At 36.3% G+C, this 22,216-nt stretch overlaps 1 protein-coding gene across 1 annotated transcript in view; it reads left to right on the top strand.

Annotated features, from left to right (window-relative positions):
- CENPK (centromere protein K) overlaps positions 1 to 22,216 on the top strand; it is a 67,681-nt gene that overhangs the window by 44,693 nt on the left and 772 nt on the right. Inside the window, exon 11 of the mRNA XM_041767372.1 lies at positions 10,091 to 10,138. Within this exon, the coding sequence (XP_041623306.1) occupies positions 10,091 to 10,117 (27 nt within the window). The 3' untranslated portion in view covers positions 10,118 to 10,138. The remainder of the gene's footprint in view (positions 1 to 10,090; positions 10,139 to 22,216) is intronic.

Here is a 22,216-nt window from a genome sequence, read left to right as displayed (position 1 = left end):
GGCTCCCTGCATGGAGACTGATTATCCCTCTGCCTCTCTCTGTGTGTCTCTCATGAATAAATAAATAAATATTAAAAAAAAAACTAGAGAAGACAAAAATGGAAGACAGAGAACAAAGGCAATGAATAGAATATAGTAACAAATATGGTAGATATTAATCCAGATAATAATTATTTAATAATTATTTTAAATGTGAATGGACTAAATACACCAATCGAGGCAAGACTGTCAAAGTGGTAAAAAAAAAAAAAAAGACTCAGACTATGTGTTTTCTGCAAGGAACCTATCTAAAATATAAAGACTCCGATCAAAAGTAAAGGGACAGAGAAAGATATATCATGTTAACATTAATCAAAAGATACCTGGAGTTAGCTATCTTAATTTTACACAAAGCAGACTTCAGAGCAAGGAAAATGCCCAGGGATTACAAGGAATATCACATATTGATAAAGCTGCCAAGTCTCCAAAAAGATGCAATAATCTTTAATATGTATGCACTTAACTTTGTCACAGTACATAAGGCAAAAACTGATAGAAATGCAAGAAGAAATAGATGAATTCACAGTTACTGTTGGAGACTTCAACATTCTTTTATCAATAATTGAGAGATCCAGCAGGTAGAAAACCAGCAAGGATATAGTTTAACTGAACAGCATCATCAATCAACTGGATCTATGACATTTATAGAATTCTAATCCTGCAAGAGCAAAACACACATTCTTTTCATGTTCAGGTGGAACATTTACTAAAACCATGTTCTGGGTTACCAATAAAATTTTTAAATTAGACTACAAATTATGCTTTCAAACTACAATGAAATTAAACTAAGTCAATAATAAGAAAATACATGGAAAAATCCCAAAATATTTAGAGATTAAACAACATGTAAACACATGCATTGAAGATATCTCAAGAGAAACGCTTAAATATTTTGTACTAATTGAAAATATAACTCCTCAAAATTTGTGATGCAACAAAAGCAGAGTTTAAAGAAATTTATAGCATTAAATATATTAGAAAAGATGAAAGATCTAAAATCAATAATCTGAAGAGTTCACCTTCGGAAACTAGAAAAGGAACAGCAAATTAAGTCCAAATTAGGTGTGCCTGGCTGGCTCACTTGTGTAAAGAATGGTATTCTTGATCTTGAGGTGGTGAGTTGCAGCTCCGTGTTGGGTATACAGATAACTTAATAAGTAAATAAATCCAAAGAAGAAGAAAAATGATAAAAATCAGAATAGAAGTAAAGGGAAATGAGAACAAGAAATCAATACAGAAAAATCAATGAAACCAAAAGCTGGCTATTTGAAAATATCAATAAAACTGATAAATCTCTAGCCAAGCTAACCAAGAAAGGAGGAGAGATGAGAATCAGAAATGAAAAGAGGGACACCTGGGTGGCTTAGAGTTTGAGTGTCTGCCTTTGGCTCAGGTTGTGACCCTGGGGTCCTGAGATGGAGTCCCACATCAGGCTCCCCAAAGGGAGTTTGCTTCTCCTTCTGCCTATGTGTGCTTCTCTCTGTGTCTCTCATGAATAAGTAAAATCTTAAAAAAAAAAAAAAAAAAAACGCCATCAGTACCCATCCCAGGAATATTAATAAGATAAATAGGGCAGCGCGGCTGGCTCAGTGGTTTAGCACTGCCTTTGGCCCAGGGTGTGATCCTGGAGACCCAGGATTGATTCCCACATTGGGTTCCCTTCATGGAGCCTGCTTCTGCCTGTGTCTGTGCCTCTCTCTCTCTCTCTCTGTCTTTAATGAATAAATAAATAAAATCTTAAAAAAAAAAAAAAGATAAGTAAAGGTATATTATGAACAACCTCTTACCCACAAATTTTATAACTTAGATGAAATGGACCAATTCTGTGAAAATGTAATCTACCAAAATTCACACAAGGAGAACTAGCTAAACTGCATAAGGTTATATTTGTTAAGGAAATGGAATCAATAATAAACTTTCAAAATAGAAAGTATAAGACCTGGATGGTTTCATTGGTGAATTCTACCAAACATACAAAAAGGAAATGATGTCAGTTCTGTATAATCCATCTCAGAAAATTGAAGCAGAGAGAATAGTTCCTAACTCATTCTGTGAGGCCAGCATTACTGTAACACCAAAACCAGACAGAGACATTACAAGAAAGGAAAGCTACAGACAGATACGTGTCATGAACATAGGTGAAAAATGAAACAAATTCAACATTGTAGAACAAAGATCTATCCACCACTGCCAAGTAGCATTTTTTTCGAGGTATGCAAGACTGCTTCAACATTCAGATGTCATGAATTAATGTAATTCATTCATCAATTACATTAATTACATTACATGATTACATCACATAATTGTGATTACTATCATTCATTAATTACATTACACAATCACATTACATTAATTAATTACATTAATTCATGACATCATTAGACTAAAGTGGAAAAACCATATGATCATACCAATAGATTACAAAAAAAGCCATTTTCCAACTCCCATTCATGATAAAAACTAAGCAAGCTAGGAATAGAAACTGATTCTAAAGTTTATACAGAAAGGCAAATGATCAGCTTATCTACCAAAATATTGAAGAACAAAGTTGGGATGACTGATACCAACTTTAAAATTTATTGTAAAGCTCCAGTAACCAAGACACTATGATGCTGGTGAAAGAGCAGACAAGTCAATGTAACAGAATGAAGAGCTCAGGAATAAGACTGGCATGGATAGGGTCAGCTGGTCTTTGTTTGACAAAGGAATAAAGATAATCTGGTAAAGCTGAGTCTTTTTCAACAAATCGTGCGAGAACATGGACATGCCAAAAAAAAAAAAAAAGAACATAGACCCTGACATACCTTTAACAAAAATTAAATGTAAAATGCACAGCTATAAAACTTCTAGAACATAAAAGATAATCTAGTCTGAACTTGGGTTTTGTGATGCTTTTTTTTATTTTTAGAGAGAGTGTGTGGCTGTGGGGAGAGGCAGAGAGAGAAGGAGGGGGAAACATAAGCAGACTCTGCTGAGTGAGGAGCCTAACACATGGCTGTATCTCACCACCCTGAGATTTGGACCCAAGCTGAAACTAAGAGTGAAACTCTTACCCAACTGTACCACCCAGGTGCCCCTTGTGATGACTTTTAAGATACAATACCAAAATTGTAATCCATGAAAGAAAAAACTAATAAATTGATTTTTATTAAAACTCAAAATTTCTGCTTTGTTAAAGACACTGTTAGAATGAAAAGATAAGCCAGAGACTGAGAGAAAATATTTGCAACATACATAATCTGTTAAAGATAACAGAAAATATACAAACAACTCTTAAAACTCAACAATAGACAAGGGATACCTCAATTAAAAAGAGTACAAAAGGTCAAAACAGTTACCTCACAATAGAAGATCTAGAGATAGCAAATCAGATGAAAAGATCTCCCCATATGTCATGAGGAAAATGTAAATTAGACAGCAATAAGATACCACTACAAATTTACTAGAATGGCCCAAATCTGAAACACTGACAACCCCAAATGCTGGTGAAGATGTGGAACAAGAGGAACTCTCATTCAGTGCTGATGGAAATGCAAAATTATACAGCCACTTTGGAAAACAGTTTGGCATTTCTTACGAATTTACTACCGACCAATTATGCAATATTTACCCCAATGAGTTGTCTACACAAAAACTTGCACAGAAATGTTATAGCAAAGCACTTTTTCATAATGCCAAAAATTGGAAGCAATCCAGATGTTCTTCAAAAAGCAAATGTATAAACAAAATGCAGTACATTCATATGACAGAATATTACTCAGCCACGTTGTGAGTTGCCTCAACATACCTAGTTTCCGTGTGACCAGTTCCAGAAAGTGTTCAATATCAAACAATGAGTAACCCTGTAGTTTTGCAGTCAGCAAGAGCGTGCAGGGAACCAATCATGTCCTAAGGACTGCCCCTTCTAATACAGATAAGAGACCAAACATATTTATCATGACAATCAGAATCTCCTTAAAAAGCAAAATTTAACTGTAGTATATAGGAGACATACATAAAATAATTCAGAAAGGCTAAGCACTGGGGCATTTGGGTGGCTCTGTCAATTAAGCGTCTGCCTTTGGCTCAGGTCATGATCTCATAGTCCTAAGATTGAGCATTGGGCTCCTTGCTTCTCTCCCTCTACCCCTCTCCCTGCTTGTGCTCTCTCTGTCTTAAAAAATAGATAAATAAAATCTTTAAAAAAAAAAAAGGGCTAAGCATAAAGGGATCAAAAATGTCTATATAGCATATAGGAGTTTTTGGTCCATTTTGAAATTGAGTTGTCTGTCATCTTACTGCATTTTGAGAGTTTTTGTGTATTCTGGAAATAAATCCTTTATCAGATCTATGATTTACAAGTCCTAGGCAGGCTCTTGGATAGGGAAAACAGCAATGGTAGGCTGGTGAAATTTGAGTAGGGTCTACAATTTAGTTAATAGTATTGTACCATTGATAGTTTACTGGGCTCAATAATTTTAATATAGTTATATAAGTTGTTAACATTAGGGAAGCCAGGTGAGAGATATATGGGAACTCTGTACTACTCCTGAAAATTTAACATTAAAAAGCTAAAAAAAAATAATAAAACTTAAAAGTGATAAGAGTTCCTACATTAGCATACTCTTTCTCTTAACATGTGGCATTTGAGAACATTTAAAAGAGAAAACAAGGAAAAATATGTAGAAAGACTTAACAATAAATATTAGTGGATCAGAAATTAGAAGAAAAGGAGTTGTGAGTGGAAATGATGCCATAGTTGTATTTTCCTCTGGGTTTAGAAGCACTTAGTATGAGAATTTGGTTCTTTCCTTGGAAATGAATATTAAAATTTCTCTATATGAGAAGGAGGACTAGAATCAAGGTCTCTGAAGCTGAGGGCTTGTGAGTCTCTTCACAGCCAAAATTTTGTGAAAAGAGATCTAAAACAAAATCACTGAGGCTTATAACAAGCTATGAACCCAGCAAGGTGAAAGAGGCAAAGATAGAGCTTTTAGACCAGGAAGTAAATGGGGATATGTTAAATACCCATTGTTGCTTGGATGACTGTAGTAGCTAGTCTCCAAGATCAGTGATCCTCCTCTGCTGGTATTCACCTCCACATGTGTCTGTTAGTGACAAATAGAATATGACAAAGAGACAGTATACCTCTTTTATTTTAAAGATTTATTTATAACTTGTGAGAGAGATAGTATGCGAGCAGAAGGGGCAAAGGGAGAAAGACTCCCAAGCAGATTTCATGCTGAGCACAGAGCCCGATTCTGGCTCAATCTCATGAGATCTCTGAGATTATGACCTGAAACCAAGAGTCAGACACTTACCGACTGTGCCATCCAGGCATTCCTGCACCTTCTATCTTGAATTCATTTGGATTGCTAAACTCTGGAAGAAGCTTGACTCCATGATAAGAGAATGCTCGGTTTGTGTTGAGGCTCACAGGAGCAGAAACGAAGGTCTCCTGCCAACAAAGCACCACTCTGTTAGCTGTGTAAGTGAACCACTTTCAGCCTTCAGTTATCTGAACTAACCCTTGGCCATAACCTTGACTGCCACTTCATGAGAGATCCTGAGGGAGAATTATTCAGCTAAATTGTTTCTGAATTTCTGAAACACTGAAATGGTGAGAAAATAAATGTTTATTGTTTTAAGCCATTAACTTTTGGATTATTTTATTATATAGCAATAATTTTATCACGCAATGTTTAAACACCATAATAACTGGTTGTGGACTTGGGGCTGGGAGAGGCCAAGGCAATTTTGAAACACCAGGTAAAAAGGGTCAAATGGAAGGGGAGGAAATGAATAAAAATGGCAAACCATAAACATACGAGATTTCCTGGTAAAATGACCATGAAAAGCAAATGTTAAACCAGTGAAGGAATTTAACACAAAGATAGCCAAGGCAGCATATTTTGTTTTTTGCTGCTGTTCTTCCTACTTTCTAAGGGAACTAAATTTTATTTGAGTAATCCACCCTTGTCTACACAGCCATGTATTTAGCTAAACCGAACATGGTTGTCTTAATCCCCTTCTTAGTGATTTATTTGGGAATACATTTGGTGCAATATTGACTTAATATATATGTCTTCTGAGAAACTTTTGGGATAGATTTCTTTTTTCTGATTAAAAAAATATACAGGAGGAGATGACTTCTTCTCTTCTGGTAGATGTTACTGGGTCTGCATGGAACATCTGGAACTGTTTAGCCATTTTGTAACCATAAGGAGAGCTGCCATGGACAAATCTGGCATATTTAGTATGGCAGAGTCACAAAAGAGAAAGAACAAATTCTGATAATGTTATTGAGCCAGTGAATTAGTTGACCCTAGAGGTGCTTTGCTAGGGAACATGATATATAAGATAATAAATTCTCCTCCTAGTTTAAGTAAATTGAGACAGATTTTTTTATGTTACTTGAAACTGAAGGTTTCTTAGCTGGTAGCAACATCCAACAAATGGAACATGCACTCTCAATAAAATTAATTTTATGGATTACCTGATGAAGACTTTTAAATGTATATTTTGAGGTTATTTGAAGAAATTATTTCATCTAAAAAGAACTAGAAATTGTAACACAAAAATAGGAACAAATGAAAACATTTGCTTATGAGAAGGAATTAATTACAAGTCCCATATCTGATTAAATATGATAATTTAAGTACATTTCTACAAAGGAGATAAACTGAATCAAGTCAGAGATTGATTTAATAAATCAATAAAGAGAATTTGAACAATTCATCAGAAAGATAAAAAAGATCAAAATTATGAAGAACAAATAAGAGGTATAGAAGACAAATTGAGGAATTCCACCAACATAGAAATTCTTAAAGAATTTGTGGAGAATGTTAAGTAATATTTGAATTGATAATGGGTGATAATTTTTCAGTATGTAGAACAATATAAATGCTCAGAAAAACATGTTCATGGAATACTGTGCAAGATAAATAGAGGTAAAACCACACACCATGAAATCGTTTAGTGAAACAGCAAGACACCAAGGAGAAATAGTTTTCAAAGATAGTAAAAGGAAAAGACAGGTTATGAAGATAGGAATAACAATCTTTATTTTATTTATTTAATTATTTAATTTTTTAAAACAATCTTATTTTTGATTAACAATAGATATTGTTGCTGAGGGGGGAAAAAGCCATCAGCCTAGACTTCCATAACCAGCTAAACTTATTCAAGAATGAAGACAAAACAAATTTTCTGACATAAAAACTAAAAGCCTTTTTTACTGTATACTGTCCCTAAAAGAACTGTTAGTGGACATACTTCAACAAGAAGAGAAGCTAACTTTGGAGAAGGATGGGAGATAAAAGAAGCACACAAATTTTAACATTAATTATGAAAGGAAGACATATAGGAAGAAAATGTTTCTAGAGAAGATGTTAAAAGGATATCTACTTTGGAACATCTGGCTATTCAAATAAAAATATATAACCTGTGTTTAAAAGAAAAATCCCTACAAGGTTTCCAAGTTTGTATGTTCTTGGTAGGAAAAAATAACAATTTTCCCACACCATTACTGTATACTATATGCACCTAAGTTGTGATGTACCTTTAGGCATCAGAAGTTTGGAATAATCTTCTGGTAGGAAATTAATTTATGGGAAATTCTCAAGGGTTTTTTGAAGACAGAGTTGGATTTCCCTCTTAACTTTTGTAAGTAAGCTCAGTTGGCTTATTAGGGTATAAAGTTCGTTTTGACTGGAGCATGATATGTATTCTTATTATCTAATGGCAACAAGGCAAAGGATTGTTTTTGCTTCAGGACAGTTGTATGTAATAAAATTTACAAAGAGCCCTAAACATAAAAGAGAAAAAAAGCTAAAATGGGCTATATTAGAATTAGGAATTTCTGTCTACAAAAAGCATACATTCCTTTAAAGAGTTAGAAGGCATAGAATGGGGGTAAGAACTCAAACCTGAAATATATAGAGTAATCCCCAAATCAATAGATGACATTTATCCCAGCTAAAAATTATATTGGTAAAAAGACTTAAGAGTCACTTCACAATAGAGAGTAAATATTTTTAGACTATTTTAACAATAAAGGAGAGAGAACCTTGGTCCATTCGGGCTGTTCTAACAAAAATACCACAAACTGGGTACTTATGAACAACAGAATTTTTTTAGTCACAGTTCTGGAGGCTGGAAATTTGATATCTGGGTACCAGCATGGTCAGGTGAGGGTATTTTTTGTGGTTCATAGCCAGTGTCTTTTCACTATGTCCTGACAAGGTGAAAAGGCTGAGCGATCTCTATAAAGTCTCTTTTATAAGAACACTAATTCCATATATGAGGGTTCTATCCTCCTGACCTAACCATCTCCCAAATGTTCTACCTCCTAATACCATGATATTGGGCATTAGGATTTCAACATATGAATTTTGAGAGGGACACAAACATTCAGATCATAGCAGAGAGGAATTCTGGTTTCTAAGATGAAATAGACACACTTCTCAATATTTCTCCCACCAAAACTGCACATTATATGTAGAACTTTGCACATTAAATGTAGAGCACATGTTAAGAAAACTGAAAAGTGTACTGAAAAAGCCATACTGGCCAGAGACTTGGTGAATTGAAGTTCATTTACTACACAGAAAAGACAGACAAACGTTGAATTCTGTTTATGTTACATGAAGTTCATACTGCCTGTTAGACTCACCCAAGTAGACATTTAGATATGAGTCATTGGCATATAGGGGCTCCTGGGTGGCTCAGTTGGCATCTGATTGTTGATTTTGGCTCAGGTCATGACCTCAGAGTCCTGAGATTAAGCCCTCAGTTGGGCTCTGCACTCAGCAGGGAGTCTGCTTCTCTTCCTCTAACCATCCTTCCGTCATGCTCTCTCTGTCTAAAATAAATAAATAGATCTTTAAAAAAAGTTATTGGCAAATAAATGGTCTTTAAAGTAATTGGAAAATATACATTAATCAAAGGAAAAATCAGTTGATAAAGAATAGAATGGGCATCAGGGCTGACTGAATCCTGGGCATTTTAACATTTGTAACTGAGCAGAGAAGGAGGAAGGATCATTGGGGTAGTAGGAAAACTAGAAGAGTACAGTGTCACAGAAACTGTGGGAAGAAAAGACATTTCCAAAAGTGAGTGGTGAATTAGATTGAATGTTGCCGGGAGTTCAAGGAAGAACCACAAAATTGACCACCAGACCGGCAACATGGATGTCAGAAAAATCCTTATTTAAACTTCACTAGGGGTTCTCTCTCAGTTGGAACACACAGCGCTGACAATATAGATCCATAAATTATGTAACTTACTGCATTTTCCCTTATCACACTTTAATCTTGTTTTCCAATTTGTGAATTTATTGAGAAAAGGAACCCCCTATTTTTATACTTCTTAGCTCTTTGCTTAATGCTAAAGAGTAGACAATTGTTATTAGCATATTGGGATTTTTGCTTTATCTTAGCGATACGCTTTGACTTCCTCTTTTCCACCTTTTTGACTGTTAGATATTCTTTGTATAGAATGGTTTTAACCCTTGATTATACTCATCCTTTTCAATATGTTTTTTTCTTTCTGCTATTAATCTCATAATCTAATAAAAAATTAAAGAAGAAAAGTAAAGAAGTAAAGGAATAAGTAGTTAAAACTGTTTTGCCACTGTGAAGTTTCTGAAATTGCCAGATTTATTGTAATAACAAATAACCGTAATCTTTCTTGCAGTACATGGGTGGCTTAGTCAGTTAAGCATCTCCTTCTCCTCAGATCATGATCTCAGAGTCCTGGGATCAAGCTCCATGTCAGGCTCAGAGTCTGCTTCTCCCTCTCCCTCTGCCCACCCCCCTCCACTGTTTGTGTTCTCTCTCAAATAAATAAATAAAATCTTTTAAAAAAGAAGTAATCTTTCTTTCTTTTTATAAAACTGTAACTTATTCCCATAATACAGATTAAAATAATAGATATTCATGTACAGTGTATACCTTGAATTAGCAGATAGTAAGATTTTATAATTATAGTTGTTTTGTTTTTCAAAAATTTATGGATTTAGTTGATACTACTTTGTACTCCTCCTTAATCTTGTTCTTTTCTTTCACCCCAGGTAACCAGGATCTTCAAGAAACTGTAGGTTCTTCCTGTGAATGCTCTTGTAAGTTTGAGATAATATTATTTGCTGTGTTATTAAGTTTATATAAATTGTAGCATATTATGTACATCCTATCTCAGTTTGAACAACATACTCTATTGCAGTATTTCAACTTAATGTTACATAATTTATTCACGTTGACATTTGTACATTTGTAGACTTAGTCCAATTTAGTAATTACAAGGAAGCATGAAATCAGAATTCATCTCATTTTTTTCTGAAAATACAAGCAGTCTAATTTTAAGAACTGTTTTTTTTTTAATCTCTTGGTTTTTAACTAAAAAAATTCTATATCGATGTACGGATGAATGGATAAAGAAGTGGCATATATATATATGAATATATATGAATATTAGTCATAAAAAAGAATGAAATCTTGCCACTTGCAATGACATGGACAGAGCTATAATATATTATGCTAAATGAAATAAATCAGTCATTGAAAGACAAATACCATATTGATCTCACTCATGTGCAATTTAAAAAAGAAAACAGATGAACATGGGGGAAAGGGGAAAAGAAAAACGAGAGGGAAACAAGCTATAAGAGACTCTTAACTATAGAGAACAAATTGAGGGTTGATGGAGGGCAGTGAATGTGGGATGGGCTAGATGGGTGAATGGTATAAAGTAGGGCTCTTATTATGAACATTGGGTGTTGTATATAAGTGAAGAATCACTGAATTCTACTCCAGAAACCAATATTGCACTGTATGTTAACTGCCTAAAATTTAATTTAAAAATAAAAATAAAATAATTAAATCTAATTTACATGTTAACACATTAAAAATGACAAATTAGAGGTCAATTCTTACCTCTAGAAGTTCCTCAGTTCTTATTCTTGGACTTTCAAACTCTTATGCCTTTGCCTCTTTTTTTTTTCAGTCTCTGAAATACATACATACATGTGTGCATACGTATGTCCAAATTCCTTCCTCTCCCAATTTTCTGTTTATTCCATCTTTGATTTCCTGAAAGGGCTCTGTGTACTTTGATTTATTAAGGCTTCTAAAAACTGCTAGCAATGCTTTTTCTTAGGTATAAGTAGGGGATTTGCTATCAATTCTATTCTGCCTATGATCTTCACTTCTTAGAGAAAGAAATGGAAAGCTGGAGAGGAAAGTTTTTAAATAGTAAAGATTGGTCATTATAAAACTTTTAAAGAATTCTACTGCAACTTAAATTCAGTCAGGGATTAATTTAAATTTGTTTCAAGGGCAGCCCAGGTGGCTCAGCGGTTTAGCGCTGCCTTCAGCCCAGGGCCTGATCCTGGAGCCCCGGGATCGAGTCCCACTTCAGGCTCCCTGCATGGAGCTTGCTTCTTCCTCCGCCTGTGTCTCTGCCTCTCTCTTTCTCTCTCTCTCATGAATAAATAAATAGAATCTTTTAAAAAATAATAAAATAAAAAAAATTGTTTCAAATAATTCAATTAGGAATTATGCATGGGTATTCACTAAAACATTTCCATACTAACGGAAGTGCTATCTATAGTAAGATTACAAGATATTAATATGGCATTTATGTTGCAAGATAAAGGAGAAATAAGGGAGAAATGATAGGTTAGTTACATAGACAAGTTCACTTTATGAAAATTTGTTAGACTGAACATTTTTCATCAATTTATATATGTATGTATTTTTCCATATGAATATTCTACTGCAATAAGAATTGTCAAAAAGAGAGACATATATATGGACCCTGAATCCAATAAAAAAGAGTTTTTCAGGCCTTTATTTGCATTTGAGGACATCTGCTATTTGCCGAAATTAAGGAATTATTAATGTTTTAAGAGTAATAGCAGTATAGTAGTGGTTATTTTTTTCCTTATAGTTTACAAATACAGGCAAATATTTAATGGATGCAATGAAATGTTATCTGGGGTTAGTTTCAAGATAATCCAGTGAGGTGGAGCAAATAATGGGAAAAAATTGGTCACGTACTGACACTTGTTAAAACTGGATTATATATAATTTGGGGGTTCATTATAACTATTTCTCTACTTATGTATCTGTTTGAATTTTCTGTAATGCAGTTAAATGTGCACACACATGCATACACATAAAAAGCTACATTCACACTTCATTTCTCATGCTAATAATGTTTCTCCCTTACTCATACCATTTTTTTCTACACTCAGTCATTTGGAGGAGAAAAGGACATCTGTTGGAAATTTTCATTACTCTTTTTAGACGCAGGATGGCACTGTTTGAATAAGTAATTAGCCACAGTCCACTTCTCATTGAATAAGCTCCTTTCCTCTACAATGTGGATACTTCTTAGGGCAATTTGTCTTAGTTGAGAGTAAAAACTTTTGAGATAACTTGTAGAGATGATACTACTCACACCTTAACTTTAGTTTCCTGTGCTGGCTGTATCTATCTTATACCGGTTTTTTTTTTTTTTTAATTAATGCACAACTATTTAAAGGGTGGTTTCACACAAAAACAGCTTTGCTCTGTGCCCACTCTTTTTACTAATTTTTTTGTGTTTGCAATTATTGCTAGGAGATTGGTCATCCATGTATTTTAATGCAAATCTATCTATCATCTATCTATCTATCTATCTATCTATCTATCTATCATCTATCTCTCAGTCATCTAATCATCTATCTCTCTCCATATGAGTCCTTCTTAAAACTGTCAATGCCAACCCCAGGACGTATTTCTGACATTTTAAATGGCGTTGAGCCAAATACTACTGATTAAGGTCAAGATGAGGACTATGGACAAAAGCTTTCCCCTTCAACCGTCAGAAAAAGAATGGAAATAACTGTATTTTTGGACGTTCTCAGTCTGATTCATGCCTTCTTTTAGCCAACTATTCATGTATTCACCAGAAGAATTACACCTACTACCTCCGGTGTAGGAAGGGGGAAAAAAAAAGTCAAATGAGCAATAATGTTAGCAGAAGCTTGAAACTTAAGAGCCGGTATTCAAGAAAGGTCCTCCTCCCCACCCCCTTCCCTCCGGTCCAATTCCCCTTTCTGGTTCTGGCCATCGGAAATTGACTTGGCGTTAACTACCGACTGGAATTTCTAGGCGTCAATACCACCGCCCCCTGCACCCCCAGCCCAGCCTCGGAAACTCTTAAACCTCTCCCTTCCCTACACTCAACCATAGAGACAGATAAATGATGCAGCAGATTACACCGTTGAAAGGCAACATTTGTCCTGGGCTATTTTCACTTTTTTTTTTTTTTTTTCCTGTTTCCGATTTGTGTGCCAGACTTTGTTTGCTTGCTTAGGACATGGAAAACATATTTGGGCATTTCCCCCAGACTTTAAATGCCAGTGGCTTTCTCCCAGCAAATGAAAGCGAAAGTGCTACGTTGTAGTGGTGTTTTATCCTTCAAAGTATGGACTGGCAGCTGGAGTGTCTGGATGTGTGGGGGGTGGGGGTTGGGGGGTGGGATCGGGAAGCCTGAAGAACCAGTTTTGAGGTTTTTGTTTATCTTGAGATAACAGCAGGGTTCCTGTTGTGTTTTTTTTCCCTCCTTTTTTTGGGGGGGGATGTCTGACTTTGGATTTATTTTCATTTGGACAGTCATTGAGGTTTCATTCAATGTACTGACTTAAAAAAAAATACACTCCACTTGCAGCTTTCCCCGGTTGCACTTTAACACACCATCCAGTCTCACCCTCATCTGGAAATAATGCAAGCTTCTCTCTTCCCCCGCTCCCGCCTCCCCCACCTTTTTTTTTCCCCTCCTTTTAAAGCCCTACATAACCTGAAGTCGGTAATCAGATGGAAAATGTGCTGGTCTTAGTTTACTTTTAGTCTACTCTCCCTGTTGGTGGCAATTTTCGTTGTTGAGGTACAGTGAAAAAAAAAAACAGGCTGTTTTATGCACATGTAGCTACTGAGTCTTGCAACCCGCCACCGACCTCAGTTTGCTCTGAGTTTCCCCAAAGACACTTCATGTGCCACTTTTAATATTTCTGTTGTGTGGACTTCAAAAACAAAAACCCTTAGGACACCGGGACATCTTAACAGTGACACGAATTCATCTCAAGTCATTCATCCTCTCCCTCCCCCTTCCTTTTTTTTACCTTTTTCTTTTTTCCCCCCAAGAAACAACTTATCACAAACCAAGGCTAGAATTTCTAAAAAGAAGAGGAGGAGGAGGAGGAGGAGGAGGGAGAAGAAGAAAAAAGAGGCGGAGTGGGGTAGGGGATGGAGTTGAGAAGGGCCAGAGTTTCTCTCATTCACAGGGTGGAAAAGTTGACATTGTCTAAGCCCTTCTGAATGGCTGGGAGTCGGTTACCCTGATTGTACCTCTCCCTCCCCTCCCCCTCCACGTGACGACCCAGGACACATGCGCACCCGACGCAGCCCGGCACATCTGCACACTGACGTCAGTGTGCTCTGCCTCCGAGGAAAAGCTGCCAAAATTTTCTCCTGCTGCAATTCAAGTTGGCTGGGGGCCGGTAGTGAGATCTAGGGCTACTTCAACAAAACTTTGCTGCCCTTCCTGCTCCTCTTGTCTTCTTTTCTCTTGATACCTTTTGATGCTCTTCACATGTTATTTGCATAGCAAAGGCACTAAGCTGTCCAGGAAGAGAGGGCACCACTTCCACCCCCAATAAGCCTTCTTTTTCTCCCCCCCCACCTTCCCTTCCTTCCTTTCTTTTTTTCCTTTCCTTTTTTTTTTTTTTTTTTTGGAGGGGGGGTGTTGAGAGAGAGAGAGAGAGAGAAAGGGTGTTTGCAAAGGCAGCATCTCAGGATGATAGCCTGGATGTGTTGATGGCATCTCTTTTATTGCCAAATCGGAAAGTCCGTTCTCTAAAGCCCGGTTTAGCCAGACTATAGGGTTTTATTCTGGCTGCAGAATAAGTAACTGACTGCTGTGGCTTTGCAAAAGGGGGCAGAAAAAAAAGAGAGAGAGAGAGAGAGAGGAGAGAGAGTACGTGAGTCGTCCAGTGCAATCTCTATTGTTTGAAACTTACTTTTTATCAGAATTTGAAGATGAAAACGGTAAGGAAGACTTAACAATATTCAATGAAACCGTTTTTTTTTTTTTAATTAAAACTTGTGCTTTGCTTGTCTTCCGAATAACGCGTAGAAAACTTTTTCTGTGTGTGTGTGTGTATGTGTGTGCGTGTGTGTGTGTGTGTGTGTGTGTGTGTGTGTGTTTTTAATGGCAATGAGTGAGCTTGACTGAACTCATTTTACAGATAGAAATCTTTTTAACTCCAGACTAGTCGGGGGTTGGAGAAATCTGGGTCTTGCAAGTATTTTATGATGCAAAAAATACATGTTTATATGATACGAATAGACATGTTTTGTGAAATATGACTTGATTATGATTATTGTGGTCTTTTAACTAATCACCAAATAGTAATTGAGAAAGCAATAACGATGTGTATTTTAAACTGATTTCTAGTTTTCTTAAAGAAAAACCTGCATTTTATAGTTTCATGTCAGTGTCTTAAGTAGTCAGACAAGTGCATATTTTATGCCTGGGCTCAGAGGGCAGAATTAATGTGCTAGCTCTAGCCCCGATGCTCTAGGATATGTTAAGCTTTTAATAGGCTAATCAAAGAGATGGAAGCGTGTGTTTTTGATTTACTTTTGGCCACTTGGGACGACGTGCTAGACTCATAACCCTCCGGAGCCTTGAATATCTGGGTATGTCTGTATATATGGTATATGGGATCAAAGTTCAGGGACCGAGGGGGGGGGGCAGTTGGAGTGCTGGAGGGGGTTTTGGAAAGCTGCCTTCTGATAATGTGTACTACAATTCCTGTCTTTGGTAATTTCTTTCCTTGTTGTACTAGAGGCAAAGAGAGTGAAAAAGCGCACTGAGAGGGAACAAGAGAGTGAGTTTCTTACTCTTGTTTTTATTTGAGCTGCCGGTGCAACGCGTTTGGGCCAAATGCCAACTGTCTGGGTCACACGCGTTTTATCCAAATAGATTTAGCGCTGCTGTCTGGAAATGGGCTGCTGAATGTTAACTTTAGGATCAACTCAACCAGGGCAGCTCAGACTGTTACCCTCTGTCTGGGTGAAGTAGGATTGGTGGGGGGGTTGGGGAGGGTGCAGAATGGAGGAGGAAAGGGGAAACTGAACCATTGCTTGGAACTTTTAAAAAAGACACTGAAGTGTGATTTTTAACATATTCTTTTATATTCAAATTTCTTAGACTAATTTTCTTTTCTTTCTTTCCTTTTTTAACTACTGTTGATTAGCCCAAAATATAGGAATGACAGTTTTTTAAATTAACGACAGGGAACGAAATGTAACATAAACTGGTGTAGTTGAAAGAAATTGGGAAAATTAATTTTGGAAATAATTGTTTTCCTGTGTTTCACCAAAGTAGTAACTATAGTTCTGGTTTATATTAATTTCGTGCTTAAATGTGATCATTGGTGTTTTTGATTTTTGTAGAATAGCATATAGAGGCAAATAACTTGATTTCAAATAAATCAAATTCATTCATCTGCCACAAATGGCAGCAAATGAAATCTATCTTGTGTTACTAATATTTTTGTGATGCTCAAGGGGAAAAACCTCTAACCTCAAGACCTGAAATATTTTAATACTTTTCATGTTTAGGCCAATATGTGTAAGATTAATTTCTACTCTTGTCTACTCTTACCACTTCCTCTTCATTTCCTTAGCAACCACTAGTAGCTACTAGTGGTTTAGGATGGACCTCTATGCCAAATCCTACCCTGTGTGTGACTTTTATGAGAAAATAAAGAGAGTTAACATATTTAAGAAAGTTAATAGCACCTTCTTGAGGGAAGAAGAAATGGCAGAAGAGGTGGAAAATTCTCTTGGTTCTACCCAAAGACAGTTAAGATTATCAACATTTTGTAATGGCTTCAGAAGAAAAAAAGGTGCTTCTGCTTCTCAGGAAAGAAGTTATAATACCAAAAAAAAAAAAAAAAAGAAGTTATATATTATATTATAGTTGCCATCTGGAAAAAAACGGTTTGGGACTATATGCAATTTGGGGCTTGATTTTTGTAGAATGGTGTTTTTTACATTTTTTGCTTTTGGCTTATTTGCTCTTCTTGATAGGTAAGTTTTGAGTGTGTTTAAATACACCTTTGGAAACTGATCTCACAAAGTTTATAAATGATCTGGAAACCTTTGTACTTATAGCTTAATCGTGTGTCCTTGGCACATAGTAGGTGATGCTAAATGTTAGTTGAGAGAGTAAATGGCAAATGAAGTTTGAAGTTAATTTTCACATATAAAAGTTAAATGTGAAGAGAGCATAGTATTGTTGCTTCCTCTGTGAAGACCACATCAGCCTTAAAATAACCAACCTGAGTTAAGATGAATGAAAAAAGTTGAGTAGGATATTATACATGTTCTTTAGCTCTCTAATAAGAGTTCATGAGAGGAAATTATTACTTTGGCTACAACCAGATCGCTTAAGTAGGAAGTAAAGATGATAAAGGAAAAAGAAAAGTAAGTACCCTTCAACTAGGGAGACTACTGAGGCAGTAACTGTGGAGCTAGTTGTCTGATCTTGTTTCCACTTGACTAGGGTAGCTTTGATCCAAGGAAGCAGGTAAATGATCCCTTAACTTTACTGGCCGGTACACGTATATTAGGAAAAAAGCATATGTGAAATCAAAGTAAAATGGAAGTTTTCAAATTTAAAATATTTGTTAGCTCAGTTATCATGACCTAAATTCTTTATTATTTGCTCTAAAAGACAATACAATGTTACTGATTGATTCCTATCATTGTATTTAACTATTACACATTTGCGGGGGAAGGAGGAACACGGAACTATTTTTGAAGGAGGGCCTTTGAAAAGTGATGAGTAATATAAGGAGGAGAAGGGGCCAATATTTCTTTAGTCATTAAAGTGAAGTGTGCTGACACTTTACATCATCTGTAATCTAATTTAATCTCTCGACAAGTCTTTGTAAGGTAGATACTATTATTCTGGTTTTATTGATGAAGAAACACCTCCAGAGAGGTTAAGTAACTTGGAGTCAAGCCAGAACTCAAAGCCTTTGTCCTTTCCACAACATAATAATACTTCGCCTATGCAATGTTAAGAGTTAATACATTATGATTTATGGACAATTATGTAATGTTTTAATGTTAGTTTGAATTATGGAAACTACATTTGAAAAAGTCAGTGTTCATGCACATTTGTTTATAGTATCCAGATTAACCTCTCCAGCAGGTGTCCGAAAGTAGATTAACCATTGTAAATAGCAAAAAACTACTTTTATTGTATAGGTTAACTAAGAGAGGTTGATATATTAATTGTTGTTGGTTTTAGTTGAGCTGAGCCAACTCATTTGCTTACTATTTAAGTTCCTTCTCTGGCACCAGAGGATTGAGAAAAAAGTAGGGAGTGAGGAAGGGTGTGAGAAAAGAGAAACTCAAATTTATTGAGTGCCCATGTGCCAGATACTGTAGCGAATGGTGGAAACAAGACTGTAGCTTTGGTTTAACTTTAAAGCTGCTGCTCTTTCTATTATGCACCAATGCACTTTTTACTACAAGTCCTTAAATCAAATGTTAGTCTACTTCTAGCCAAGTAGTTACATATTACTTTTTCTCTCAATGCTACTGGCTTACTTAACTTGGGCGTTTACTGGACAGTGGTAATAATTGTAAGAGTGGAGGTTACAAAACTGAAGAGCAGGAAATTTCTTAAGGGGAAAATACTTGTTCCCTAAACCCAGACACCTTTAAGTTTGTCATTAGTTTCAGAGCCCAGGAAAAATAGGGAAAAAGGATGAAGGTTTCATGCAAATCTATCACCACTAATAGAAAATGAACTCAAATGTGTTCATTATCTGTTCTTCTTTAGAGGAGGATTAAGGTTTATGAAGGACCATTTAATGTCAGACATTATATTGCAAAACAGTCAAGTGTCTGAAGAGTGAATCTTGTTTATGAAGTGACAGTTTCACCTTAATATCTCGTGGGAGGATGGGGAAGACTGTGTAAGTGTGGAGACTAAGTAGGCTAGGAATCAAGATAACTGGATTATTTTCACTGTTATTGACTAATGGTGTGACTTCATCTCTTTATAGATTTTTGCCTGAGTAAGCAACTTCTTCCTAAATCATTGCAGAAATAGTTTTGAGATGAAACAATTACTCCATATAAAGTTGCTTAAACTATGCACGTTAATTATTTTTTTAATTTTATTTTTTAAAAATATTTTACTTATTTATTCCTGAGAAACACAGAGAGAGGCAAAGACAAAGGCAGAGGGAGAAACAGGCTCCCTAAAGGGAGCCCTATGTGGGACTCGATTCCGGACCCGGGGATACGACTTGAGTCAAAGGCAGATGCTCAACCACTGACCCACCCAGGCACCCCACATTAATTATTTTATACCCTTTATTATGGATGTATTTTTTGACAGTGGTTATATGGGACTGCTATTAAATATTTAAGTTAGAGTGCCTTAAATTGGAAGTATGATATGGTAGAAAGAATTTAGACTTTAGACCCAGATAGCCCTCTGGACTCTTGGCTCGGCTATTTTCCAGCTGTCTGGCCACGAGATTCAATTTCCTTATCTATAAATTGGGAGTTGTATTGTTATCAATTCTTGCAAAAAAAAAAAATCATCATGGATGTAGTGGCTTAAAACAACTCACATTTATTACATCAAAGTTGCGTGATTCAGGAAACTGGGCATGGCTTGGCTTTGTCCTGTGCTTCAGGATCTTTCATGAGGCTGCAGCCAATATGCTGGCAAGGACTCAGGTCACCAAAGAATGTTCAACTGGAGAGGGATTTGGTTCCTTCATGTATTAGTGGGCAGGGTCCGGTTTCTCACAGGCCATTAAGGGCCTTAGTTCCTTGCTAGTGGTTGTCTGGAGGCTGCTCTCAGTTGCTTGCCATGTGAGCCCTTCCGTATGACAGCTTGCTTCATCAAAGCTAACAAGGGAGAGAGTCTACTAGTAAGATAAAAGCCAGAATCTTTTATAATCAAATCATCCAGGTAACATTTTTCTCAACATTTTTTTTTTTTTTTTGGTAACATTTCTCCAGTTACTCAAGAGAAGGGAATTACACAAAGGTGTGGCTATTAGGAGCAGGCTCATTGGGGCCATGTTAGAGGCGGTCTTGTAGAGGGGCAATGATATCTACTTTGTTATGAATACTGAAAGAAGTAACATATATTTAAAGTTCTCTTCATTTTTGGTCTCACCATAAACTACCTTTGTAGATATGACCCGTGAGTCTTCTCCATAGGACTCAAACTTACTATTATTACTAAAATGATTTTTTTTAGAAAAGATTTTATTTATTTATTCACGAGACACACAGAGAGAGAGAGATTGAGAGAGAGAGAGAGAGGCACAGACACAGGCAGAGGGAGAAGCAGGCTCCATGCAGGGAGCCTGACGTGGGACTGGATCCCTGGTCTCCAGGACCACACCCTGGGCTGAAGGCGGTGCTAAACCACTGACCACTGAGCCACCCATGGTGCCCAAAGATTTTATTTATTTATTTATTTATTTATTTATTTATTTATTGAGAGTGCAGGAGTGAGAGGGAGAAGCAAACTCCCCACTGAACAAAGAGCCTGATGCAGGGCTTGCACCAGGGACCCTGGGATCACAATCTGAGCCAAAGGCAGACAATTAACCAGTTAATTAGCACCCCTTTAAATGACTTTCCTTTTTTTTTTTCTTGCCATTTAGACTTTGTAGTATCTATTTATTTAATTTGCTAAGATTACCCCCATCAATTTGACTTGTGAAATTGTATTCATCTTCCAGGGCCTATCTCAACTGCCAATTTTTAAATTAGCTTTTCTTGACTTATTCTTCTCTGACTCAGAAGTCCTTTCCCTCATCTGATCTCCTCAATGCCTTTTCGTAACGTTATTATGTCAAATGTCAGTCTGCCTTGAATTTTTTTCTTTGTTTCTTAGATCGTGAACTCCCAAAGGGCAAGGATTGTGTTAATATTTTCTGTATCCTCATATTGTTATAACACCATTTTAAGAACATAGTAAGGCATATTTGTTGATTAATGAATTAGTTTTTGGAAGGAAGGAGGGTTTTTTTTTTAAGATTTTGTTTATCTATTTATGAAAGACACAGAGAAGCAGACACATAGGCAGAGGGAGAAGCAGACTCCCTGTGGGGAGCCCAGTGTGGGACTCGATCCCAGGACCCCAGAATCATAATCTGAGCCAAAGGCAGATGCTCAACCACTGAGCCACCCAGGTGCCCTGGATGGAAGGAGTTTTAAATGATGGTGGTTGTTTTATATGTTGCACTAACCAATATTTCTAGCATCATAAGGAATGAAGTATTCCACATATATTAATTTTCCAATTAACTATAAATATCCTTTTATATACCTAAAATGATTTGCTTTTAGTCGCTAATTATTTACTCATTTACTCATTTTTTTGACCAACAAATATGTAAATGTTTATCATATAGTCCCATACATTAGGAATGTGGAATGAAAATCTTTCTAGTGCTTATCGTGTATTTCTCTGTATTAGTAGTAAGTTATCTTATTAAAAGTGACTTAATCTTTTATTCCTGACTCAGGCAGTATTTTGAATATCAGATATTGAGCTGTAACACAGTCACATACACAGTAGACATTGTCCGAAACTACTTAAGGACCATTTGCCTCTACCCCAAACTGTGTTACTTTGGGGTTCTACAACTAATTTTTAGTTTTTCTTTCCTTTTTTTCACTTTTGTCCTGTTAGTGATGTAGTTTCTTGGTACCTTTGCTATTTTCTTCTTCTAAAGTGTACCGTGTGCTGGGAAACCGGGTAGTCACATGTGCTAGCATTCTGTATGAAATGTAAATTCATGAACTATGTGTGAGGTTGTGACTCGAGAGGAAATCACATGAGATAGGACAGGAAATCTGTCGTGATACCTGAAATGAATTTTAAAAATGCTTTTCTTTTCAGAAAAATGAATTTCTTTTCTATTCAGTTACATTCGGGATCCCTGGGTGGCGCAGCGGTTTGGCGCCTGCCTTTGGCCCAGGGCACGATACTGGAGACCCGGGATCGAATCCCACGTCGGGCTCCCGGTGCATGGAGCCTGCTTCTCCCTCTGCCTGTGTCTCTGCCTCTCTCTCTCTCACTGTGTACCTATCAT

The sequence above is a fragment of the Vulpes lagopus genome, chromosome 8, assembly GCF_018345385.1.
Source record: "Vulpes lagopus strain Blue_001 chromosome 8, ASM1834538v1, whole genome shotgun sequence".
NCBI classification, from domain to species: Eukaryota; Metazoa; Chordata; class Mammalia; order Carnivora; family Canidae; genus Vulpes; species Vulpes lagopus.
This window is presented reverse-complemented; position numbering and strand designations above follow the sequence as displayed.